Source organism: Ahaetulla prasina, chromosome 7 (genome assembly GCF_028640845.1).
Source record: "Ahaetulla prasina isolate Xishuangbanna chromosome 7, ASM2864084v1, whole genome shotgun sequence".
Taxonomy (NCBI): domain Eukaryota; kingdom Metazoa; phylum Chordata; class Lepidosauria; order Squamata; family Colubridae; genus Ahaetulla; species Ahaetulla prasina.
The window spans coordinates 83,200,393-83,228,175 of record NC_080545.1 but is presented as its reverse complement, the minus strand read 5'-3'; the positions used below and the strand labels follow the sequence as shown (position 1 = coordinate 83,228,175).

Genomic DNA, 27,783 nt, shown 5'->3' with positions numbered 1-27,783 from the left:
ACTGGGAAAAGAATCCGGAAGTTCAGTTTTGGAATTTCACTCATCGTGTGCCAGTTTCCTCATGCTAGTAAAGAACTCTGAAAAACAATGGCTTCTAAGTTTTTTTATGCAGAAGAGGTTTTTCTGGAACCTTGATATCAAGGTTGACTCAGCCTTCCATCCTTCCAAGGTGGGTAAAATGAGGAGCCAGATTGTTGGGGGCAATAGGCTGACTCTGTAAATCTCTTATAGAGGGCTATAAAGCACTGTAAAGCGGTATATAAGTCTAAGTGCTATTGCTATTAGGAAGGCACATGCCCCACACTCCAGGTTCCAACAATTATCATCCACAGAATGACCAGTGTTGTTTCTGCCTCAGGTCCAAGCCTGAATCCTAACAAAAGGGATGAGTTAAACACATTTCAGATCTCTAAGCATTATCATTAATTTGTCACCCAAACGGGATACAGGAAATCATTGGAAATGAGGAGTTAGTGATTAGCTATATTTTTTGCATTAATTTATAACTGATTTAATCACAGTTGATTAACCAAATTAATTGACTGATTACAGATACATTAAGCCAAAATGAAACAACCCCTTATGATTTAGGGCAGTGTCTAAAACTAGTAATTGCCTTTAATGTGAAACTAATTCATTCTTAATGGCCTAAATTCACATAAATTTATTTGCTTCATTTACCCTGGGATTTACCTATAATTATAGAGCTTGAACTATTCATAGTTGGTTAAAGGAAATGATTGTGTCTTCATTGAATGAATATTCATTCATGGCTCTTCAGTCACAATTTTAACCGTCTTTTTGGTTAAACATGTCATCCAAACCTAGAGGATCCACCTGAGTTTTGAGCTGAATCTGAAATCAGTTTAAACAGTTTCAAATTTCATGCTGAGCAACCATGATTTAGTGTCATTTTGATTATTTTATCCTGATTCATGCAAGAAACAGGTTTAATCAGCTGTCGCCCACCTGGTGTCCTCCAAATGTGTTAGGGCTAGAACTCCCAAAATTTCAAACAGCCAGTTCAGGAAGGAAGGGTGCAATTCTACCCACTGGGATCTAAAAGCAAATTAACCAGATCAGACCAAAAAGACTATTAAAGACTACAAAAAAAAAAAAAGACTACTAAATTTCATAAACCAGCAGATTCATTTAAAACCATACTTGTTTGCACGGATCAGAGCCAATGATTTTATTTATTTATTTATTTATTTATTTTATTTTAATAATAAAAATCATTATTTTTAATGATTTCTCATAAAGATTCCAAATTTCCAATTTGGAAATTTCCCAGAGATTTTGCTTGATCGATCCTTTAATGAAAATCTCTGGTTGAGACTGGCATACAAGTTAATTTATAAGGGGAGAAACTATTTGGTTCTTCGTATTCTCAGAGCTTATTTCTCAGGGCACGGAAGTGAATTTGTTGGCTGTTCGTATGATAGTTTGACCTACCAGCATTGATTACGGTAACGCTTCTTTCTTGATGGTTTCTTGATTAGGATATAATTTCTTCTCTGATAGTTGACCTGGTGCTGGTTTTTTGTTTATCAAGTGTTGGTGCTGGCTGACCTTCCTAAGTTCTATCCTCAATCATGCTATGCTTGCTCTTCCACTAATTGAGCACACTGTTCTAGCCCAGGGGTCTCCAACCTTGGCAACTTTAAGACTGGTGGACTTCAACTCCCAGAATTCCCCAGCCAGCTTTTTTTTAAAAAAATGTGTCTTACTTTTCTAAATGCAGAAAAGGATCATTTGTAGTTCAGTTCTGACGTTCTACTGCAGTTGCAGGATTTGCTACCTTTTCTCCATGGAGTTTGTGGGATTTCAAATGTTCTTGTTAATCTGTCTTTGCTGGCTGGGGGATTCTGGGAGTTGAAGTCCACCAGGCTTAAAGTTGCCAAGGTTGGAGACCCCTGTTCTAGCCAGTCCTTTTCCATGCAGTTCCTTCTTTCCCAAACGCCAGCCCATTGCCGTGGTGGCGCAGTGGTTAGAATGCAGTAGAGCAGGTTAACTGACTGCTCACTCCAGGAGTTTGATCCTGACTGGCTCAAGGTTGACTCAGCCTTCCATCCTTCCGAGGTTGGTAAAATGAGGACCCAGATTGTTGGGGGAAATAGGCTGACTCTGTAAATCGCTTAGAGAGGGCTGTAAAGCACTGTGAAGCAGTATACAAGTCTAAATGCTATTGCTATTTCAGGATCCCTGACAGCATCCTTCCCATTGCCTCCTTCTCCTTCCCTTTCTGTTCACCTCAGACACCTGTGCATCCGCTCCCCAATTCTCTGTAGCCCAATGAAGCATCTGCTGAAAATGCTTATGGCTATCTCTAACAATAGTCTATTTGACTGATTTTTTTTTAAAAAAGCCAACATATGCTGAATTAAACAAATCCCTTTTGTAAGACTCTGAAAACCTTCCCCTGCATTAGAGCCTGTATGCATATCATCCTAAACTATGTTTTAACAGTGACTTGTTTGACCAATTTCTAGCTTGTCTTGCTTCCTTTTGTACTTATTGCACTTAAACGGCTGTTTAATTTAGTCTCCCAAAACAAACTAGGAAAATGCCAGGAGACCATAGGCAATGCATGTCTCCAAGTTGGCATATCACATTTGCAACCCTTACTTAAGCCACTATTCATGCACCAGGCTAAGCTAAACAAACGAGCTCATTATTGCTTAGTTCAATGTGGGAGCCCCTTGGGAAAATACATTTATATGCTAACCTACTTACTACAGCCCTGCAGGGAATTTAAAGAGGGAGCCACATGCCTGCAGAAATGCACCAAGTAGCGTCATCAAATACATTTAAGGGAAAACAACCTCTCGAAATCTACAATTGTATTGGCTTTCTGTATTTATTCTGCTGCTTCAGCTGCTTCCTTTATCAAGGGCTCTTAACATTATAAACTGCTCCCCACGGCTTGCTTCTTTTTAACTTCCCACAATGTCCCTGAAGTAGAGTTGCACTAGGTATTGTAAAAAATTAAAATTGGAAAGTTGAATCCTGCTGTTTGAAAGACGTCGTCTCTGGGCAGCCCTTCATGGTATTTCCATCTATTTGGCCTTTTTCTCAAGAAAGAAGAAAGACAGTAGTTGGATGGTTAGACACCATTTTCCAAATGAGCAAAGCAGCTTTCAACTAGGGAAAAATCAAAAAATGGTGTCTCCCCCCTCCCAGGTACCACAATTAGATGGTGCATGAAACATTTCTTGAGCAGTGTTTTGTGATGCCGATATGGCTGATAAGTCATATTTTATAACTTTGCTGTGTGCTTTCTGAATCTAGCCAATTGTCAGTTAATAACACACAATTAAACAAACCATAGCATGGCCTATTGTTTGAACATAGTCACAACATACAGAAGTCACCGTTCAAATTATTCCTGCCACCGGCCGAGATGATTCAATATCTGGAAGTTGTACCCTATAACAATGGGAGTTGTCCATCCCTTCTCTAAAATGGAGATTCAGCACCTGGCGTTGAACCCAGAACGATGTCTCTTGAAATTTCTCTTGAATACATTTTCTACACTTGACAAGGTTGATATCCCACTCATTTTAAAAGGGTAATGTTGTTGTAGGACTTAGACCTGGGATATTGTTTTATATTCCATAATTACTTGTTTTATGTTTATTTAATAAAGTATACATTAAAGTATAACTTCATTATATGTGTTATCATTGAAAGATGAATAAGGTGAGTTGTTTCAGGAGGACAAACTAAGGACAATCAAACACAACCATACATTTTTCATTGTGAAATCTGTATTTATAAACCGAACAGAATTCTTTGTTTCAAAAGGACGAACTAAACCAACCCCAGACGATATAAAATTTTCATGGAGAAACCTGTATTTATAAACTAATCAGAATTCATTCTTTCTTGAAAGAAAAAGTTAGATCACATTTAAGGCACACATTTCAGAGATGGAGAATTTAAAAACCCAAACCACACCTTAGATATTCATGAAAAAGGAGAAGGTAGACTTGAAAAAGAAATCACAGCAGAACAATAAGTCTATTCAGATATAGATTAACAGAGTCACATTCTTGTCTCTCTCAACTGATTTGATACAAAATTCAATCTTCATTCCTTCCTCTGCTGTGCTGTTAGGGATTATCACAAAGGACGTCTAATAGAGCTGGTGGGCAGCAGACAGAGGAAGGCTGTATTGGAGAAATCTTTGTTGATTTATTGTTAAAGAATAATTCTTTTTTAAAAAAATCCAAGTTGAATTATGGGTCAGAACACCCTTGAGCAGGGGTGTCAAACATGGGTGCCGGATGTGTCACGCACTGGCCACGCCTACCCCCGTTTTAGCAAACTGGGAAAAAGTCGTGATATGTCAAGCGACGCCAACATGATGCTGCGAGTTTGACACCCCTGCCCTTGAATTTGTTAAGTTTTTTTACATACCGTATTTTTTTGGAGTATAAGACGCACCTTTTCCCCCCGAAAAAGAGGGTGAATATTTGGGTGCGTCTTATACTCCGAATGTAGCCCCGCCCAGCTTCTCAAACGGAGGTTTCAGAATTCAGAGGCTTGAAAAGAAGCTTCAGAAAAGAAACCCCCAAACAGAGCTTCAGAAAAAAAGCCTCCAAACAGAGATTCAGAAGAGAACCCCCCAAACAAAGCTTCAAAGGCTTTTTTTCTGAAGGTGTTTTAAAGGTTTTCAGAGACATAAAAAAAAAGTTTTTTCTGAAACAGAGTTTCAGAGGCAGAAAAAAAGCAAAAAAAAAAAAAGCAAGGCACAGAGCTCACAACCAAGGAACCTGTTGCTAAAATTCACCTCTGGGAACAGCTGCTTGGGGGTATTCTGAGAGGCTGATCCACTTGCCAATCAGCCTTTTTCTTATTTTTCTCCCAAAAAAACTAAGGTGCGTCTTATACTCTGATGCATCTTATACTCCGAAAAATACAGTATTTTGCTATACATATTGCCATAAACTAAGTCTCTCTTTTCTGGGAGAAAAACCTCAATGGCTAAATTCCTGTATCTATCCAAGCAACACGAGGAAGTGTTACCTTCCTGCCTTCATGCTCTTTCTTTCACACACTATTTTTACCCAGCAATAATGCTCAGGCTTGAAATATTGCATTTATTTATCAATCATTTCTATCCCACCACAGTCAAATTATTCACAGCCGCTTACACAGAATAAGCCACTGTGGGGTTTTTCTGTAGTATACTTCATTAGACAGAGTGACTGAATTCTTTCCGATTGCATTTAAAATAAAAAATAAAAAAATCCAGACTCTATCTTGGAGTGTTTAAACATCTAATTCCTAAATGCTGCTGGTGTGATAAAGTATTTGCAACTTGCCTTAATGCCCAGAAGAATTAAATATCCTAATATTTACCTAAGAGGTACTCATAAAGTTCTAAAAACCAAGGGAGATAACTGGCAAACTTTCTGAGAGTCAGTGCTTTTTCGTTCCTCTGCACAATACTTCTTTGAGTCAATCAGGAAAGAATGCTACATAATTCATACCTATCAAAAATATCTTATAACTATCAAGACTCCATGATAAAAGCTAAAAGCAAAGCAAAAACGAAGATGTGTTATATCTCTTGGAAGTGTGAAGCTTATTTCCTGGCGGCAAAAGTTAAAACTTTCTTTGATTTCCCTAATCAGGACATAAATCTTTTCCAGAGTACAGCACAGCCAAACAATAATCGTACATCTTTTCCTGCTTCGTACAGCCAGGATGCAGATTCCCAAATAACTCTTTCCTTGTACTTATGGGGTATTTCCTGAGAACAGGACTTTTGCATTCCATGGAGACATATAGTCAGCTTTGATTTAAGCAGTACACTTGCGAGTCCCAGAACAGCAGCTGGGATTATTTTTCCCCCAGCATAGACAAATCCGCAAATCTGTATGAATGTCTTTTATTTGGGATGGTTGTCTTCTACTTATCAATTCCAGTGATTGAAAAAATTAGGATCTTGCATCAAAACACAGATTTAAAAAAAAAAACACCTTAAGAAATTTAATAATTGCTAGGAGACCCTTGACTGCGTCTAGCTGGAGCTTGCAGGAGCAAATGACCAGATGATCGAAAGCACATCGTATGACTTTTAAAAGGGCAAGTCTTTGCTGGCTGAGGAACTCTGGGAGCTGAAGTCCACAAGTCTTAAAGTTGCCAAGGTTGGAAACCCCTGGTCTGGAGGGAAGCAAATAATGTCAAAATGGCCCTGTTGCATGGCTATTTTGACAGTATTTGCTTTGCTGGCTGAGGAACTCTGGGAGTTGAAGTCCACAAGTCTTAAAGTTGCCAAGGTTGGAGACCCCTGCTCCAGACAATCTGGGGTACTTCTAGGATGAGTTACCACCAGGAAATATCAGGGGCCTGGGCTAGAAAATAGTAAACAAAAAAAGCACTCCGGAAGAAGGCAAGGGAAAATAATTTTCATTTCTTTGCCCATATGTTCCTAGGTGGACTTGTCCCTGATGTCACCAGAAGCTAAACTGGACTCATGCATTTCATATTTCATAACCAGATGTTCATCCACCTAATTCAAGCAAGGATTCTGGAGGAAATTTTTTTTTTTCAGGATGATATCCCTTAATCATGAGACAGCATATCTGTTTTTATATCCGGTGATTATTTGTTTCTTCAAGGTAGCAGTTTCCTTTCCTCCTTTCCGAAACAAACTGATAGTGAAGACAAAACCCTCAACTTCATTCCCGAATGAAACAAAACAAAACAAAAACCAGCACACGGTAACAACAAAACTGACACGAACAAGTTAATAAGAATCTCAGGGTAACAAAATTGAGAACGTTAATATTTTGCCATAAAGACAGCCTGAGAATCCCTGCCTAGTATGTACGGCCACGTGAAAGGACTCGGCAGAAGCCGGAACAAAATCCGCCATAAGAACTCGTCAAGGGGAAAGAGATGTGGGATTTCTCCCGGAGAAATAATACGAGCAGCTTCATTTTCTTCTTTAATTCCCTAGTTTTTGAAGCAAGGGCTCTTACCACAGGCTAACAGAGAACAGCAGATAGCTGTCTTCTTAGACTAAGACAGAGGACATAAGGTTTGCAAAGGCTTGCCCACTGAGGTGGAAAGAATCAAAATCTACAATTTCCTGATGATTGATGGAATTGACTATGTGGGCTGACTTTAGCTTGAAGACTGTTAAGAGCTCGGTTTCTTAAAAAGGTAGCCTTTTTTTTTTTTTTTTTTTTGCGTTAGGCTCACATCAATGTTTCTCAACCTTGGCAGCTTGAAGATGAGGTGGACTTCAACTCCCAGAATTCCCCAGCCAGCAACGCTGGCTGGGGAATTCTGGGAGTTGAAATCCACCTCATCTTCAAGCTGCCAAGGTTGAAAAACAGTGACATAGTTTCTATTCACATTCATACTTTCATTAAACAGGATAGATTCTGTTTCCTTTATAAAAGGCTCTGTTGAATCAAGCTGCTTGTTTCTGTTACTGTGATCATTGCTGTAAAGTTAAGACGGCCATTTGTGGGACTCTATGAAATTAATTGTCATTGCTTGATTTATGTATGTGCATATACACATTGATATACATATGCACACACATGCATACACTCCTCAGTTAGGACGTTCTGTGCTTAATCTAAGGCAGTGTTTCTCACTCTTGAGAACTTTAAGAAGTGTGGGCTTCAACTAATTATGCTGCTTGGGGAATTCTGGGAGTTGAAGGCCACACCTCTTAAAGTCGCTAAGGTTGAAAAACACTGATCTAAGGTGATCATAAACTTTCCAAATAGGGAATCCACATTCGGCCTCATATAAAAGTTGCCATCAGGAAATCGACTGATCGGCTTCCTTTTCTTACATGGATGCAAACCACTTTTCTATTTGAAAACTCAATCCCAAAGTATAACTTATTAAATAATTTTACGAACGATAATAGCTTACCCTTCAAAAAAATCTCTTAGAATGCTTTATAATACATTAAAATAAAAAAACTGAAACCAACTAAAAATAGTTAAGAATGCACAATAAATTAAAAAAAATAAAGTATATTAAAGCCGTTGAAGACTATGGATCTTGATTCTTAGTACCGATGTCTGGGACTGTCAATCAATCAGTCAGTCAATCTCCCAAGTGTTAACAGAGGGAATTCAAGGAAGAGCAGGCAGTTTCAGGGTCATATTCCTATCTGCAGTATCACTCCTATGATTATCACGATGGACCCATGCGTCTGCCAAAAATAATTCAGATCCCAGCAAGATTTCAGATGCAGTTTGACTATCAGTCCACCAAATAACCTGTTGATAGAGACAAAGAAACAGTCGCTGGGCAGAGAAGAAAAAATATATCCATTTTTCTAAAGCTGATATATCTTTCGTAGTCCTGAGTAGAATATAAGAATATATAAAAAAGAAAGTATGAAGAGAAATTCCTTAATATATCTTGCATTGGTTGAACAGCACTATGCAGAATCAAAAAATTGATTGACTTTAGTCCAAAGGCATGAATTTTAGTTGTGTTTTTTTTGGTTGTAAAATTATCTCAACAAAAGAGACCATTGTCTTTAAAAAGAGGGTATAATCCTCTTGTAACACACTATGTAAGGCATTTCAGTTCTGGCACCTTTCTATTTGTAGTCATTCACACTATTATTTTACTTTTTGGTGATAGAAAATTTGTCCTTCAAATATTGGAGATTTTCCTTCAGGATTTTAGACCTCATGGAAGCCTGTGTTAATTCATTTATTTTTCAACACCATTGCTTTTTAAAAAGTTTTGCTATGAATGAATTAAAAGCACTCTGGTTTTTTTTTAAAAAAAATCCATACAAAAAAGGCACGATAAAGAGACTCTTCAGTGAGCGAAGACTGTGATATGCTGGTAAGAACGTTTTTCACACTCTGAAAATCAACTATTTTGGACGGAAGATTGTGGAAAACAGGATCAGTCTCTTGCTAGTTCTTTCCAGTGGTTAAATGAAAAACTCTCCATTTTGTCTTTTTTTGTTTGTTTGTTTTGCTTCAGCATCAAAATTCATGCTGTGATCACCGTGGAAAAGAAAATGAGTGTCTTCTTAGTAATGTGTCCAGACAAAACGCAAAATGGGATTCAGAAAGATGGGTCAGATTTGCAGCACACGTCGATTCCACATGCCTCTCCTGGAATGGTAGTGATGGAAGAAATTCCTGAGATAAAGTCGCTCTACCTCCAGGCCTGCCTGAAATATCCTGTAAGAGAAGGTGGAGGAAATTTCAATATTCATTTATCAAATTTATAGAGCATCCCATCTCCTGACAAGTGATTTTGGATGATGTGCAATGACGTAAGAATAGAATCGGCATCATTTCTGACCTACTGTTTACAGTTATTCCTCGACCTAGTACCCCAATTGGGACCAGAATTTGAATTTCCAAGCAAGGCGGTTGTTAAATGAATCGTGCTTGATTTAGAGACATTTTTTGCCATTGTTGTTAAGGGAATCATGTGGTCGTTAAGCCAACCCAGCCTCTCCTATTAACTTTGCTTGTCAAAGGTCATAAATGGTGATCACATGAGCCGGGGATGCTTATAAATTATTTATTATATTATTTATAAATACATGCCTATTGGCAAGTGCCTCAATTCTGATCACATGACCATGGGGATATTACAATGGTTGTCAGAGCGAGGATTCATTGTGACTTTTTTCAGTGCTATTTTAACTTTGAATAGTAGCTAAAAAATAGTTTATAAGTTGAGGACTGCCTGCATGGATGCTAAACGTTACACTGTAAACTGCTATGTGATTTGTTTGTTTTGGGTTTAAACATAGCTACTTTGGATGGCAAACAACGATTTATAGTGTTTGCTTTACATGTGTTCCACTTACCTTCGCTACCGGTTCGTAACTGTGAGCGTGCGCAGCGCTTCTGCGCATGCGCAGAACCTTCTGTGCGTGCACAGAGCATCCGTGATGATGTCCGGGAGGGTGGGCGGAGCCTCCCGGCGCCACTACTGGTTCGCCTGAACCGGGACGAACTGGTAGAAACCCACCACTGTATAAAACTCATTTAACAGCCAGTCTGTCTTTGCTTTGATGCTAAAATGAGACAACTTTGCCTTGGCCAAATGCCTCTCATCCAGAGTTGTCTCAGATTCTTATGCCAGGGCCTATTGCCTTAAGAATGTTCCTCTCAGTGACTCACAGCTGAGTTCTATAATGTGACAACAAAATAGGTAAGTAATCCTTACTGCTCCTTCTCTTTTAAAATTTGGAGATTTTTTGCTTTTCGCTTCTTAGAATTAATATACATTTTAAAATGCAAGAAAGAAAGCATTCTGAGCAAGGTTGTGTGAAAAATTGTTAAAATCAGCTCCAAAGGCTATGAAAAAAAAATTAGCCCTGCAAAGAAGGATCCTTATAGCCCTGAAAGATAGACACATTTATTGTTGCATTGACAGATGAGCAGTCAATGGTTGTCCAATGGAACATAGAGAAAATATTCTAGGATGAAACAGAATGTTCAGGTTAAAAATCAACCATAAAATAAAAATAAATTAAGTGTTTTTTTTTCTGGTGAGACCAGTCTATCAGGGCAACCTGGTATACCCAACTATGGGATAGAGCATACTGCTTCTGCTAGATCTATACTAGTCTCCCTTTATTTATTTCTTGGTTATAAATTCAATATAAAATAAATAGGTACGATATACAGTCTTTGATAAATATGGGCTATATATGTCAGGGCTCTGACGAATCCCCTAATTAACTCCTCGAGCCAAGTTTCAAAAGAAATCCAGTTATTTATTAGGAGCAACATGTCAGCAGCTTCCCAAGTGTAATCAACTCTACAGCACATGATTTACGACACATATTCTTCAATGAGGCACTTTCGTGGGCTTTAGAAACCATGCCTCACAAACCAGCTCTGGTAATCTGAGATCCAACTTTTGAGGAAGGTATGAGTGGAATGTGGCTGCTGAATTGCTCTGTCAGTTCTCCCCACTTTCTACCCATGGCAACTGGAGAGCAGACTAGAAATGCTTTGCGAGTTGACAATATAATTCTTTTAAAATTCTTTATAATTCTTTAAAAACCCTTATTGTGGCTGGCTTTTAAAAATTGCAGTAGTGTCCCAAAATGAATCTATAGCAAAGTCATGCAAGCAAATGTGGATGCTACCACATTTAAAGAACATAAAAGCAAGAGGGCCAGTCACAAAACATATCAATATGGCTGAGGTACAATAGGTACTTAGTTCCGTTACATCATGATGCCTGGGAATTCTAGACTTTTATCCCCAACACATTTAGAGAATGTCATATTCGGAAAAGCTGGGTTGTACAATAGTCTCTAGAAATATGTGAAGCACAAAAATCCCAATAGAAATTTCCTGAAAAATGTATGTAAAGTTTCTTCTTAAGGTTATCAAGTTAGCCAATAAAATGGCGTGATTGTTTTGTTTTGTTTAAATCACCATGACAATATAAGGGTAGTCCTTGATTTACATCCATTTGTTTAGTGATTGTTGGAAGTTATGATGGCACTGGGAAAAAATAACTTATAACAGGTACTCGCACTTACAAGTGTTTCAGCATCCCCTTGGTCATGTGATGAGATTTTGGGTGCTTCGCAATTGGCATGTATTTATGACAGCTGCAGTGTCCCGGGGTCATGTGATCACTGTCAACTCACAAAGCATTTCTAGTCTGCTCTCGAGTTGCCATGAGTAGAAGGGGGGGAGAACTGATGGAGCAATTCAGCAGCCACATTCCACGCATACCTTCCTCAAAGGTTGGATCTCAGATTATCAGAGCTGGTTTGTGAGGTGTGGTTTCTATGGCCCATGAAAGTGCCTCGTTGGAGAATGTGATTTATGACACAGCCTAAGGGGCGGGGAAAGGGTCATAGTTGAGCCGTAAATTACGCGCGGCAGAGTTGACTACACTTGGGAAGCTGCCAACATGTTGCTCCTAATAAATAACTGGATTTCTTTTGAAACTTGGCTTGAGGCTCATGTGTTAATAAGGGCATTTGTCGGAGCCCTGACAATTACCTTTTGTGACCTTCTGACAACAAAGTCAATGGGGAAAAACAGACTCGCTTAACAAACATATTATTAACAACAGAAAGTTATCCGCTTTACAGCCATGGCGCAAAGTTCATAAAATTTGGCGTGACTCACTTAACAAGTACCTTGCTTAACATCAGAAATACTCATCTCGATTCTGGTTATAGGTCAAGTCAAGTACTAGTCAAGTCAAGTCAAGTGCTACCTAGATACAATTCTTCTCTTGGAAATGGCCATTGGGTGGACTATTTTCAAAGAGAGCTACCAAATTCTTACTGACCTGTCCAAGAGTTCCCAGTCCTCTCCTCCCCATTTGTCACGGAACTCTTGTGTGTTCATTCCGCCAATACGAACCAAATCAGATTTATATATGCCCAGGAGACCAAAACCATTAACTTCCCAGTAGCCTATAAAGGAAAAAACCTAATCATTATCAGCCATTTTTTCCCCAAAAAATAAAGTCCCCAGACCATCCATGACATCTAAATGCATAGGCATGAAGTAGATTTAATTGGCTTGCAAACTTCAAACTCCGATGGCTAGCAGCATCCGCAAGGAAATTTAATACTATAGCAGGTAATGGGAATAGATCTAAAACTGTTCTTTCACTGAAATTTCATCCCTTGGTATTTTTCCACAAGATAATACCTCCAGATTTTTTGGGCTACATTAATGACCGACTGCTTTCTAACATACTCAGAACTATCAGCCAAAGAGAATATCTGAAGATCAGAGGTTAAAGTGGCCTTGATGCTCTCTGGGCTTGGTTGTTTTCTTGCAGACATTTCATTACCCAACTGGATAATACCATCAGTATGTCTGCAAGGAGAAAGCAAACTCAGAGAGCACAAAGGACTCCACATCTTCAGCACTGAGTTGTAGCTGTTAAAATAACCAAACAACCTTCTTCTAGAAAACAGTGTTGAACAAATGAAGAAAGTTATGACTGGGAAGAGGCTCAGCTAGAATTTTTCTCTGTAACATGTTAGAGCTTTACATATAGGATTGGACAGGATTTCCTCCCCCAGCTTTTTAAAAACATTGCTGTGAAAGTTATACGAGATTTCAGTTCAAGAAATTCACTTGATCAGAGATTCTTCACACAACCGAAAATTGGACTTGTGTCTAATATAATAATAATGTAGCCACAATGCATGTATTGATTTTGATTTGAAACATTTCAGAATCAAATTGAAGCCAAAATGAGTTCATTGTCAAATCGTTGATATTGAATAAGATTTTGTGTATGCCTGTTCATTGTTTAGGAACCAATTATTTTTATTGTATGGGGTTTGTAATAAATGAATAGAAAGCCAGTGTTGTGACTGTGCCCCCCGAGCTGGGGCCCCTGCCAGAAAGTGACTCGGAAAGTGAGGGAGAAGGGCCATCAGGACTTACCTCTGGAGCACTGGCTCCTCTGGCTCAGCTCCAGGAGCCAGAGGCAGGCCAGGTGGAAGAGATAACAAGGCCTCCGTCCCCTGACTCTCCCCCCACAGGCCACGCCTCCAGACCCGACTGATGGCAACCAGGCCTGGCTAGATCCCAGGTTTCGGAGATATGAGAGGCGGCTACAACAAAGGAAGGGATGGGGCAGGCCTAGAGAGTGCTGAGTCACGGAGCCACACCCCACAGAGTATAAAAGCAGCCCTGGCTGCTCTTCTGCTCCGTGACGAGCAAAAATTGAGCTGAACTATTTGACTTGTGGAGAAGTGAGCTGAACTCTTTGACTTGTGGAGAATTGAGCTGAACATTTGGCCTGGATTGCTGACTTCCTGGTTGCCCGGCAACCCCAAGATAAGGGAGACTTTGGCAGGCAGCTGCAGATTCCCTGCCAGGACTGATAGCAGCCGTGAACTCAATTACTAGCTCGTTTAGCCAGCTCGCGTGGCTGAGGCCGGGAGGGGACAGAACAGCCAGTTTCGTGCGGAGGACAAAATACCAGGCTAGCAACCAGGAGACTATGATTTCTAACCCTGATTAATCCTGATTTCTAATAACTTAAGGCAGAAAACATATCCAACACACCTTCCTCCTCCTATCCTCCCCCAAACTCTGTGAGATAAGTTCGGTGGAGACAAAATGATTGACCTAAGGCAGAGGTCTTCAAACTTGGCAGCTTTAAGACTAGCTAGCTGGAGAATTCTGGGATTTGAAGTCCACAAGTCTTAAAGCTGCCAAGTTTGGGGACCCCTGACCTAAGGTCACTCAGTTGGCTTTCATGCCTAAGGTAGGACCAAAACTCACAATCTCATGCTTTCTAGCTTGGTGCCTAACCATTAGACCAAACTGGCTCTCTTACTGGTGAAGGTAAAGCCATACTCAGTTAAAGTAAACAGAATAAAATATTCTCCATTATCTGAAGAAAGCAGTTATTCCCCAAGTATAGAGAAATTGGTCTACGATTAAATTATTCAAAAAAATCCCAACACTACACCAAAATATTATCTGCTATTTGCCCATAACCAACCCCTTACCATCTGGCTGTTGTGGAGTTGCACCACACGTCAGCCTCATAACTATGGGTGCAAAGGCCATTTTCCCTTCCACGCAGTGCTTCCGAACAGAGTCAACGAACCCTGCCGGGAAATGGATGTGCAAATCACAAAGAAAAATGATGCTGTGGGAATCCTGTAGGCAAAGATATAGAGCTGTTAATTTCACTACTTCCTAAATCCATGATGGCAAACCTGTGTCATGCATGCCACAGGTGGCAAGCAGACTCCTCTCTGCGGGCACGTGAGCCATCGCCCCAGCTCCGCTCCGCTGCACATGTGTGCATGCCTCCCTCCATCCAGCTGGTTTTCGCTCTCTGTGTGTGGGGGCAGGCCGCATGCGGGAGATGTGTGTCATGCGTAGGGGCAGAGCGCACATGCAGGATCACACGTGCATGCGTGGGGGTCTTGAATGCATGCGTGGGGGTAGGCCATGTGTGTGTGGGGTCACAAAAGCATTGCATTATGGGTGTGCGTACGTGCGCCTTTGGCACTTGGCCCCGAAAAGGTTAGCCATCACTGTCCTAAGTCATTGGGCTTGTCTCCACAGCCTCTTTGCCCCAGATCTGGGGTGGCTCCTTAACTTTTACAGAAGACAAATCCTAGTACCATCCTCTTATCATCAGCCTGCTGCTGAGGCAGACTGAAGCCAGATCAAAGAGATCCAACAAAACACAACAAAATAGCCAATGCTGCATGAAGGAAGAGTGTGACGGTTGGGTTAGGCTTCTCCATCACTGCACATCACTGAACCACAGTTCAGATGGTTGCATAGCTGTTGCATTTTTATTTCTCTGAATGATAATGTTCTGGCCAAGGGGCACTCAAACTGCAAAGCACCAAGGGGAAGTAGGATCAACCAATTAGCATGCAGGACATGTGCAGATTGGTACTTGAGAGGTGTGCACATTGGCCTGTTTTCAACTATTTGCAACTGATGCTTACCTATCAACCCTTTGCAGTGTAGGTATGCGTTGACGCCTATGTGCAGTTGTGGACAAATCTAAATCAAGCTTTAGGGAGGCTGGTGAAGATGCCACTTTGCAGAATCATCTCCTCCAATTAGGCCAGGGGCTTCTGTACCTTCATGGCTATTTCTACTCTGACTGCTGAAGAGAATATTCCGTATCTTTTCTATTGGTTTTGTTCCAGTATAGAAACGTAAACCTGTCAAGTCTTCCCATATGTATGGAATCCCACCACAGGACAAGCATCTCTTGAAAATGCAGAAATTATTTTGAGAAAGCTTGTAGGAAACAAAAATCCTTTCCACTTTTTTCTCAATTGCTGAAATATTGTTAACATTGAAAAGTTTAATCTAATTGTTAAGGTTAATTTTTCTCTAGCTTGTCCATTGCCTTTTCTCCTTTCCTTAAAAAAGGCATTTCCTCCTATTTTCCAATCTTCTTCTGAATAACTGATTGTCTCTAAACTAAACATCATCTTTTTAAAAAGAACTACCTATTCATTTGATTGTATTCAATTCATGAGCTATCTGACTCCCAACTGATTCTGGGAAGCTCAAAATGTGATAAACAATAAAAATACAATACAGAACAAAACAAAACACAGTTCTGATCGGATCTGACAGTTTTATACAAAAACTTAGCCAGAGACACAAGGGACTCCATCCATCTTAACCCAAAGCTTGGGAGAAGCTTCCAGAGCTTCAAACCTTGATGGAATACCAAGCCACATGGTTTTCAGTGGGAGATCAATGACAGAGAAGGCATGCTTCCTGGGATCCTATAAATAGCACTGTTTCAGAGACCCAAAGAACACCAACTGTGCCAATGTGTGCTAGCCATTCAGAAACTGTGGGAGATAGTCCCTCAGATAACCTGGCATGTGCCCAATTGAGCTTTATAAGTGATGCGCCTGGAAACTAACAGTTAATGCAGCTTGTGAAGCAGAGATGCCAATACAGCTGGAATCATCTTATTTGAAAATCATTGTGCTAAGATGATTATCATTAAATGCCTTTTCCTTATCGTTGTAGCCATATAACAGTCTACATTACAAACTCTTACCACTCACCCTGACTTTGTCTATGCCAGCCTGCAGACCTTTAGACCTCTCAAAATTCCCAGCCAATCGCAAGTATTGGTAGCTGGAGAGAAGTGAGAGAAAATGGAAGTTATAATTGTGACAGAGTGGGCAGTGCAAATTCTTGCAATCCTTTCTCAAAGCTGTTATAAATCACCGTCTGTTTTAAAATGAAACTATTTCTTAATTTCAGTCTTCCATCCATAAAATGAAAATCTGAAAGTAGGGTTGTGACTTGTCATTCCTACAAGCAAGAGGATGCAATACTAACAAGGTAAATTTGCTGCACCTCACTCAGGGGTGGGATTCTACCGATTTTGACCGGTTCGGGTGAACCGGTAGCTCCAATGATCAGCTGGGAGCGAACTGGTTTGCTCTGATGATCCGGTGGGCCCAGCCACCTGTCCCTGCACTTTACTGACCTGTATCTTCTCAGCTGATTCGCATGGTAGAGCGGATTGCTGTGCCTCAGCTGTGTTACTCCCCAGCAGTAATGCGGAAGGTACATTTTCGTAAAACTGCGAAGTGCGCAATTGCCGAACCGGTTGTTAAATCGGCAGGATCCCACCACTGACCTCACTGTTACTAAATACAGCATGTGAAATGTTACAAGTGAAAGGAGCCAATTATAGGTAGAATTAACTGGATGACCCAAATGAATACTTTAGGACAAAAGTAAGTGGTTTTGGTTTTTTTTCCAAACATCAACACATGGCTAAAATTCTAATAGATATGGTGGGATTTCACTGAATATCTCTCTGATCTTGTAAAAACTTATGTAAGACTAAACATATTTCAAGATTGGGCATTCTCAAGAAATACTTGATCATTTTTGGAGATGATTCTAAATGCTGAGTTAATCATGCTTAAATCTAGAACCCCTGCCTTGGGTTGAGGGTGTCCTTATTTTGAATTCAACAAGAAACTCCAAACTGGTTAGTTCCTGCAGTGATTTAATCCAGCCCTCCAGAATGGAAATGGGTGATAAAAGAGAAATTCATAGCCTTAGTGGAAGTTCTTTCACTAATAAATTTCATTGCATCAATTCTTTATAGACTTGGTGTATGGTGATTTCTGTTTCTATTTGAAAACATGTTTCCTAAAGGAAATAGATCCTTACCTACGCAAAGTGGACAGTTTCAGAGCTTTTTCTACATCCATGTCATCACTGCTGTAGTCTACGATGATGACATTGAAATAGGGGTCCTTAGTAATCCTAAATAGCTCTTCCATGTCAAAAATGAACTGCCTCACCCAGCGGGCCTGATTTTTCACTGATTGAGAGAAGAAGAAAAAGAAGAGAGTCAAAGCAAGATCAGCGTTAAGACTGGACTGAGCTGCCCCAAATACAAGGTTAGGCACAAGGCTTAGTGCCAACTTAAATATTTTATACACATAGTCCTTGATTTACAACCTATCATTTGGTGATCATTTGAAGTTGGTACCAAAAGAAGAGACTTATGACCACTTTTTGCAGAGGCCTTTTATCCTCTTATTTTGAATAGCTAATTAAATATAATTCTAATATAAAGAGAATATCTGTAGCTCAAGGTTGAACTGTGGGGACCTTGGTGCTGTCTGAAAGAAAACCACCAAGCTCAACGAGCACCCGTTATTTTATAAATACAATTCCTCCTGCTTAAAATTGTTATTCTAGCAATACACACAACATTCTAGCAATACACACAACATTAGGGGGCCTCTGGTGGCTCAGCAGACTAAGTCTGTCTGTTATTAACACAGCTGCTTGCAATTACTGCAGGTTCAAGTCCCACCAGGCCCAAGGTTGACTCAGCCTTCCATCCTTTATAAGGTAGGTAAAATGAGGACCCAGATTGTTGGGGGCAATAAAAGTTGACTTTATATATAATATACAAATGGATGAAGACTATTGCTTAACATGGTGTAAGCCGCCCTGAGTCTTCGGAGAAAGGCGGGATATAAATTCAAATTAAATAAAAATAAAAATAAATGAATTCTGTTCACTTAAAGATATCAATTCTGTCCCATTACCAGGCACTATAAAGTGGACAACCGCACGGTGGTTCCATAAGAAGCTTAACGGCCAGCAGAGCACAAGCTCATCCCTGCTGGTCATCAGGTGACGTCGGTGGCCCCATGCCAACTCCTTCATATTGGCTTCCTCCTCTCCGCTGCTGCCTCCATGCCAGCCACGTGCGTAGACATATTCTGAGAAACGGACTCGCCGTTTTCCCTGCTCCAACAGTTCCAGCTCCAGAAAGTAACGGCTGCCCCTTAGGTAGTCTTGACGCTTCTCCACATTCACGATGCGCTCTAACTGGAACCGCCTGGAAATGGGAGCAGTCTAGTTTAGATTTTGGGGTTAGGGCTGGGGTCCACCAAGCATAGCTCCACTGCCCTGGATGCTCAGCAAAGATCTTCCATGTATTTCCTGCTTGATTTAATTCGGTTTGGACTGCTAAAGATCCTTCAGATATCCTTAAGACTTCCATTATATTATCTTTTCTAAATATCTATTGTTGTTTTCTACCCACTTTAGGGAACATGATCATGCAGTAGGTAAAAACATGCACTGCGTCTGCTATAACTTTTTATTTGCGTTGGCATTCAGCATCTGATGATTCGACTATTGTCTAATTGACTATTAGACAATACTGACTAATATTCAGAGGTGGAATTCAGCCGGTTCTGTCCGGCTTGGACGAACCGGTAGTGGAGATGGCGGGAGGCTCCGCCCATCCGCCCGGATGCAATGCGTGAGCGCTCACGTATGCGAACCGGTAGGGAGGGTAAGTGAATCCCACCGCTGCTAATATTGACTAATATTAGACTATTATTCGACTAATCCATATAAGCAAATTATTCGTGGCCTTTTGCTTAAATGGATTAAAGAAGGAAAACGATAAGGCAATCTTAAAGCCGCGGCTGATTGCACAGAAGTGCAGCTGTTTACGTTATTCTCTTAGAATGCTTCATTTCAGTGGTGGGTTTCAAATTTTTTTTACTACCGGTTCTGTGGGTGTGGCTTGGTGGGCATGGCATGGGAAGGATATTGTAAAATCTCCATTCCCACCCCACTCCAGTGGAAGGATAACCTAAAATCTCCATTCCCTTCCAATCAGCTGGGACTTGGGAGGCAGAGAATAGATGGGGGCAGGGCCAGTCAGAATTTTTACTACCGCTTTTCCAAACTACTCAAAATTTCCGCTACCGGTTCTCCAGAATTGGTCAGAACCTGATGAATCCCACCTCTGCTTCATTTGTCAGCAGAACAATTGCAAGGATCTGTGAGGAGGACCTTGGGAGAAAGGGAAAAGGAAAGTTGCAAGGGAGCAATCAAATAAGAGAGGCCATAGCCTTCAGTTGCAAGCTGGGTGGAGAAAGAAACTCAGAAAGGACCCTCTCTAGCTTCTCAGGCTGTAAAGAGAGGGCAAGGAGAACTGTTCTTTCAGACTTGCAAGATTACTGTTAATATAGACTTACAATAATTAGCTCATTAGGTTATGTTTTCTGTCTGGTCTACCTGGGAAGGCTGGCAGTGGCTTTTAAACCAGAATTAATACATTTAGCCTATACAGGTGGTCCTCGACTTACAACAGGCCATTTAGTGGCCGCTCAAAGTTATGTCACTGAACAAAAGTGACTTCACTCTGCCATCACTCTGCTAAAGGCCATCACTCTGCTAAACAAATAATTCCATCAACGCTGTCAGACTATTTACTGAATCTGCACTACTATTAATCTTCTCATAGTTCCCATCACCAATCTCTTTCCACTTATGACTGTATGACTATAACTTGTTGCTGGCAATCCTTATGATTTATATTGATATATTGACCATCAATTGTGTTGTAAATGTTGTACCTTGATGAACGTATCTTTTCTTTTATGTACGCTGAGAGCATATGCACCGAGACAAATTCCTTGTGTGTCCAATCACACTTGGCCAATAAAATTCTATTCTATTCTATTCTATTCTATTCTTTATGACCTTTGCAGCATCCCATGGCCACATGATCAATATTCAGATCAGAGGTGTTCTGACAACACCTCTGACCAAGGTGTTCTGGTCAGAGCAAGTTCTGACCAGTTCTGGAGAACTGGTAGCGGAAATTTTGAGTAGTTCGGAGAACCGGTAGTAAAAATTCTGACTGGCCCCGTCCCCATCTAGTCTCTGCCTCCTAAGTCCCAGCTGATCGGGAGGAAATGGGGATTTTGCAGTATCCTTCCCCTGGATTGGGAGGGAATGGAGATTTTACATCATCCTTCCCCTGCCACGCCCACCAAGTCACGCCCACAGAACTGGTAGTAAAAAAATTTGAAACCCACCACTGATTCAGATGCTTGGCAACTGATTCCTATTTTTGAGGGTTGAAGTGTTTCACTTTACCAACTGCAGTGATTCACTTGACAACTGCGGCAAGAAAAGTCGGAAAATAGGGCAAAATTCACTTAACAAATGTTTCGCTTAGCAACAGAAATGTTGGGCTCAGTTGTGGTCGTAAGTCGTAAGTGAACCTATATACACCATCTTCCTGTTGCGGTCAAGCTGCATGCCCATGATAACCCTCTAACCCATCTTTAATTTTGCACCCAAGATCAGCACCCTTGTTCCCGCTGCCTTGTCTAGCTTGCAGTGAGATTTGGCCACACAATTGGAGATTTTCGTCCTCTTTCTGCTACGTATTCAAAATGGATAGTGATTAATATTTGTGTGTGTGTCTGTGTAAGTATGGGTGTGTTTGTGTGTGTATGCATAAATGTCTATATAGCATATGTATATGTGTGTTATGTATATGTTTGGGTAGATATATACTTTCTTTTGAGAGCAGGCAACAGAATTCCATTTTTCATGTGGGCCAGTGTGCTTACAGTAACAAATGACAATAAAGGCTATCTCATCTCATCTTCTCTTCTCTTCCTCTGCCAACCAAAATGGTCTGAATAGTAGAAACCATAGTAAAGCCCCTTACTCTACATGCCTTACTTCCTAAGACTTTAATAAAACATCATCACATTGAGATCCGGAGTTACTCCTAACCACTTATTTAGACCTATATAATGCGTAATGAAATCCCATTTTATTTTGCGTACTACAGTTCCCATTCTGTAAAGATCAGAGCGGCTGCAAGGCCCCTTCCATCTTACCCTTTGGTCTTCTGGTTCAGTTTTTTAAGGAATACTTGAACCACCGTGAAGGCTTCCTTCTCTTTTAAGAGCAGGTTCCCGGAAGTGTTACACTTCAAATCAATCCAGTCTGACCGTAAAGCTTGGAAGTCTAGATTGCTGCCCTTGAAAGTCTGCTTCCAATTCACTACGGGGTCATAGAGAAGAGGAGGAGCAGCAAATATGTCATCTTCGTTTTCTTCTGCTTCTTCTTCGTCTTCATTTTCTTCTTCCACTACTGTAACATGCTCTTGCTTTCGGGTTGCTTGGTGGGAAGAATCAGTCCCGACTTGCGGTTTGGAATCTAAATCCCTCCTGCCAATAATGACATTAGTGGCATCTGCGGCTTTATGTCGGGCTATGTAGGAATCTACTTGATTAAGCCATTGGTCCTCATGCATAGGCTGTTCTCTAGGGCTTCTCTTGCCAGTTTCTTCAACTTTTTGGGGATTCCTTCTAGTTTTTATGGTATCCAATAAGGCCTTTTGGTTTCTGGTTGCATTGAAGCCTAACTGAGCTTGACTGGCTTCTCTTGTTGAATTCCCGCATTCCTTAGTCACCTTGAGTCTTTTGTCTGTCTGCAAATCCTTGCTTCCTACTTTCCTTTTGGTTGTTGATCTATGTATGTTCCTGTCCTGATCGGGAAGATTTGGAAAGTTTGCACTGAATATCAGATGGGAGGTCCTTGGTGTAGAATAACTTTCTGCTTTGGTTTTATATCTCTTCTCATCTTTCTTCTGCTTTTTTGGGGTAACTGACAAGATATTCCGACGTTTCTGAAGTGAATTGGCAAAATCATTGTCATACCGATCAGCTGCCACATGGTCTTTTTCTGTCTTTATCTCTGCTACTTCTGGATCTGCATATTGAGGTTCATCAAAACTGTCCTCTTCATAAGCTGAAAGAAATTATAGTTACCACAAACTAAGCCATTTCCTGTGTGCATAAAAATAACAGTAACAGAGTTGGAAGGGATTTTGGAGCTCATCTAGTAGAGGGGTAGTCAACCTTTTTATACCTACCACCCACTTTTGTATCTCTGTTAGTAGTAAAATTTTCTAACCGCCCACCAGTTCCACAGTAATGTGCCATGTATCGTCATCTGTGCATGCCTCTCGTGCATCGTGGATTGGGTTTGGGGGTGGGGCGTCAGCTACCAGCTCTGCTTGTCTGTTACAGCTGGGTGGTGTGGGGGGAGATGTGTGAGCTATTCTGGGACAAGGCTCTTTTGTTTGCGGTCGCACTATAGCGCCATTTAGTTTCACTTAGGTAACATGAACTAAACTTATGCACAGGCGAAACAAATAATATATTTTCAGAAATTTAAATTGTCACGGGGATTTTTATGAAAACCTAATGAAACTGTTTTTAAATAATGCTATGAAACTTTTTTAAAAAGTCAATTAAATTAAAAAAAAAGGAAAGTGCTTCAGTATCGGACAAAACCCCTACCGCCCACCGTGAAAGCTGGAACGCCCACTAGTGAGCAGTAGGGACCAGGTTGACTACCCCTGATCTAGTATATTCTATACTCTAAGGCACCTAAATCATTGAACATGAAACCTCTAAGAATATTTACATAAATATCATCGTACTGAAATAACAAATTGTACCAAAACCTAGGAGGAACAGATGGTCTACATGGCTAGATTTAATAATACATTTAACCATTGAGCTAGCTCTATCTTAACACTACATGAATATATTTTTAGTTTCTTCAAATGTCTCTCATTTCATTGCTATTCTATATATCCTCTTCTGGTTCTATTACCAGTCCTATATTTTTGGTTGTACTTCATCATATCTTCTAGTAGTTAGATTTCACTAACAACATGTTATTTAAAAAGAAATAATAAAATTATACATCTTGTGTCTTGTTATTTTGACTCCAAGCTTTGACTAAGCAACGAAGTTAATCTTCATTGCTCACTTTCTTGCTTCAATTCAGTAGGAAAGAGTTATTGTTTCTTAAGCTAAGCGATGCATAAAACACTTCGAAGTGTGTTGTAGAAAGTAGAAGAGAGCTATTGTTGTATTTACAAAACTGAAGTGCTAAAAAAAACCTGTTTCTCATTTGTCTAGAGATAATGCATCCCAATTATCCACATTAAAGGTGCTGAAGATAATCTACAAAAGGCTCCATGGAACTTCCCCACCTATCTATATACTCTCTATATAGCACACAGGTAGTCCTTGACTTATGATTGTTCATTTAAAGATAGCTTACGACAGCCTAATAAAAAGTGATTTATGGACCATTCTTAAAGTTACGACCATTGAGACCAATCCCCTAATCTGAGTGCTTGCCAACTGACTTTCATTTATTATGGTTCCAGTACCTTGCAGTACAAAATTGCAATTTGTGACTTCCCAGCCAGCTTCTGACAAGCAAAGTCAGTTGAGGAAACCAAATTCATTTAATGACTGCACGATTCACTTAACAACCGTGGTGATTCGTTTAACGATCATGGTAAAAATGGTCATAAAATTGGATCCGGTCATATGATGACTCACTTGTCTGTACTCATATCAATAGCATTTAAGTTTTGCTATACATACAGTATAAGTAAATGAAACTAATTCCGATATATTTTTTGTCCTGGTTTCAGCAACTACTCTCAGGAAGTAAGTCCCTTTAAACTATAATGTCTCTCCATCCAGAAAATGTTACACACTTCAGAAAAACGATACCCTAATTTTCATTTACAAACTAGTTGTGCTAAAACTATATAATGTACTCTATTTCACCCAATTTTTGATGGTATTTCACTTTTATTTTTAAGCATTAGTGTTTAAATTTAAAAGAAAACCTAAAATACAGCTTCTGTAAGAGTGGCCATAGTATAAATTCTGCCTCGGTTGCTGTTTAAAAGGGAAAAAGTGATGGCATTTTCATTTTTTTGTATTGATGTATTTTTTTGTATGAACAACGAAGATCTGAACATCTTGTCCAAATTAGTAATTTATTCTTTGTGGATTCCAGAGATAAGGAATCAAACACAATGCTAAACTAGATAATTAGATTTAATCTAATGCTAAATGCTAATGCATTTTTTAAATCAATAATCAGCCTTAAAGCACAAGAGGGAGAAAGATAAAGCTAGCTTCCACATCTGACATAAAGATACATACCTTGTATTTTTGATCCATCTTCTGGTGGATCCATTTGCATGTATTTAGAAAATCCAAACCTGCAAGATTGATGCCAATTACTTCACATGGCCAGCATTCGATATCCCCTCCTTGACATACGACCTAATAGAGCCTGCCCATTATGGTCATATGTCATGATAGTTACGAAAAGGGTCAGGCAACCAACCCAATTTTATTTTATTTTTCTTTGAGACAACCAGACTGCAGCAGTCATTAAACAAACATTGCAGTTGTTAAGTGAACGCATTACCTGCTATGGAACTATTTTGGCAAAACCATCATATAATACAGTTACAGGATCATGGGATGCTGCCAATGGCCAGAAATACACCCACGTTGCGGGGCACCTGAAGTGTGATCACATGACTCGGGGGTGGGTGGGGAGTGCAGTTTAGGCACTTCAGAACCTTGTTGTAAATTTTTTTTTCTAGACGAATTGTAACTTACAATGGTCATTTTGTGACTGGTCATAAGGGGAGGACTACTTGTAATTCTTCAGCTTCTGGGAACAATTTTATGCAACCAAGAGAATTGATCGATGACAATTTTCGAAGTAACAGTAACAGAGTTGGAAGGGACCTTGGAGGTCATCTAGTCCAACCCCCTACTCACGCAGGAGATCTATACTAGGGATTTGAACCGCTGACCTTTCTGATTGATGAGCTCAGCATCTTAGCCACTGAACCACCTAGGGAGCTGCCTATTTAAAGGGGTTCTCTCCTGTCTGACTCCTCTGGTGTGTTACCAGGTTGGAATTCTCAGGTGTCTCATGAGGTGGAAATTCTGACTAAAACATTTTCCACAGTCAGGACATTTTCCCAAAATGTGCCACTTTCAAGCTTCAGACAAGCAGTTGTATTCTTTTGCCTTTCCTCAAATACAGAAAAAATTACATGTCAAAGAATTGAAAAGACTTATGCACCATTAAAATTTTGTTTTCTGATTTAAAATAGTGAGAATCCATTTGTCAAGGATTTGTGGCTAGAATTGGTGGCAATTGGTGGAGTTGTCCCTGCCTGAGATCAATATTTCATGAGCATCAAAAAATTAGCTGATGCAGTAAAAAAAAACAAAAAACCAAAATTTTAATGGCCTTTTCAATGTCTTTTCAAGCAGTCATTCTCTTATCGGTCATTGGCTTATGTGGGTAGATGCATAATGGTTAGCTTTTGAGAGCTGAATGCAACGAAATTTCATTTTAATGTATGCTTGATTACTATACATTTAAAGTGACAATAAAGATTCTATTCTGTTCTGTTCTGTTCTATTCTCCCATAGGCGTTAAGGAAAATTCCAGTGATTGAAAAACATTTTAGCAGCCATAAAAAGGTTATGGCAGGAGTTAATTTACCTGTCCAGATACAACTCACTTTCCTGGTAGATGCATTTGTTAAGTGACTCCATGTGTGTCAACCGGCTGTAGTCATTGGGATACACAAAGGACAGTCGTACCTAGAAACACACAAAGAGAATTGAGCAGAGTATTTTGCTGAGTGAAGGACAAACCATGCTGTTATTCCCAAAACTGTATGTTTATCTTGACTTATGTCCACATATATTGCTGTGATGTATTTGAGTTGAAATACATTTCTTTTTGAACCTATGATAACAAGCATATATTGATTGAGTCATAATCTATCTTAAAGTAAGAGAGAAGCAATCATTCCTACTACTTATTTGCAATTTTAAAAGTTCCAGGTTGCTTGCTTGCTTGTTTATTTATATTTATATTTAGTTTAGTTTAGTTTAGTTTAGTCTAGTCTAGTTTAGTTTAGTTTAGTTTAGTTTAATTTAATTCCTATATATATTTTTTTTTACAAATAACTCAAAATGGCAACTATAACCAATATATCTTCTGGGTGCTATTTTCCCCACAACAACTACAACCCTGTGAGATGGACCAGGCTGAGAGAGAGAGTGACTGGCCCAAGGTCAACTAGCTGACTTTCATGGCTAAGGCAGGACTAGAACTCACCGTCTCCCACTTTCTAGCCTAGTGCCTTAACGAGTAGACCACCCTGGCTCTCCAAATTGGCTCTATGATATTCAAGCTTGGAAAGGCAGTTTAATAAACCCATTTATGTCCTAATATTTGGCCTGTCAGCCAAATATTCACTCTTAGAAACAAACAAAGCCATGGGCCCATAACGAAGGTAAATTGGCACCTCTGTCATTCAAACCCTTCGTGGCCTCCCAAGAACAACATACTGTCCATATTTTTTTTTTCCAGGAAAATTATTCATTCTACAGCCTTTCACTGTGTTGGATTTCAATTCCCATAAGTCGCAAATCAATACAGTTGGGTATGAGGAAGTTATCCCAAAACTTGTAATATGATTTGATTAACACAGAGATACTCAGGATCAACCCTCTACTTAATTAGTTGAGGTTATTCCCACTGTAAGCAGCACGTTTTATTTTATAGGATTTTCTAGTCCAAACTTTCCCAGTTCAGGGCACTGCAGATGCACTAAGAATTCAACTGAAATTCCCAGAAAGCATGGAGTAGAGCCATAATGTCAACATAGAGACAATTTCTACCAATATTCTTTCAAATGGAAAATGTACTTTAAAAAGAGAATGAATTACTGTAATAGAGGATAATTTAATGCAGCAGATTTTACCAATTAGGGCCAGAATTTTAAGGTGTCATGTCGTACATGAGAAATAAGAAATTGTGCTTCTTCACACTAAGGTTGGAAGTATGAACTGACCATACAAAAAAAAAAGAAAGAAAGAAAAGAAAAGAGGTAACCTTAGTTTCCAAACTTTCTGTCTGGTGGGATCATAATGCATAGGTTGGTTATTGTATAATATCAGAGGCATCTGTAAATGCCATACAACAAAAATTATACTATCTAAAATATTCTTTTTAAAAGCTTTGAAATAAAATTTTGGATAATATTTGGGAGCTTTCATCTGGGATCTTG

At 39.7% G+C, this 27,783-nt stretch overlaps 1 protein-coding gene across 2 annotated transcripts in view; it reads right to left on the bottom strand.

The window, feature by feature from the left end:
• Positions 1–7,303: 7,303 nt before the first annotated feature.
• The window catches only part of B4GALNT3 (beta-1,4-N-acetyl-galactosaminyltransferase 3), a 103,586-nt gene continuing 83,106 nt past the window's right edge, over positions 7,304–27,783 (bottom strand). For both annotated transcript variants that reach the window (XM_058190261.1, XM_058190262.1), the window contains exons 12-20: positions 26,205–26,305; positions 24,833–24,891; positions 21,683–22,598; positions 18,566–18,861; positions 17,673–17,826; positions 16,544–16,616; positions 14,489–14,642; positions 12,295–12,421; positions 7,304–9,191 (exon numbers count right to left, since the gene is read on the bottom strand). In XM_058190261.1, the coding sequence (XP_058046244.1) occupies positions 9,086–9,191; positions 12,295–12,421; positions 14,489–14,642; positions 16,544–16,616; positions 17,673–17,826; positions 18,566–18,861; positions 21,683–22,598; positions 24,833–24,891; positions 26,205–26,305 (1,986 nt within the window). In that variant the 3' untranslated portion in view covers positions 7,304–9,085. The remainder of the gene's footprint in view (positions 9,192–12,294; positions 12,422–14,488; positions 14,643–16,543; positions 16,617–17,672; positions 17,827–18,565; positions 18,862–21,682; positions 22,599–24,832; positions 24,892–26,204; positions 26,306–27,783) is intronic.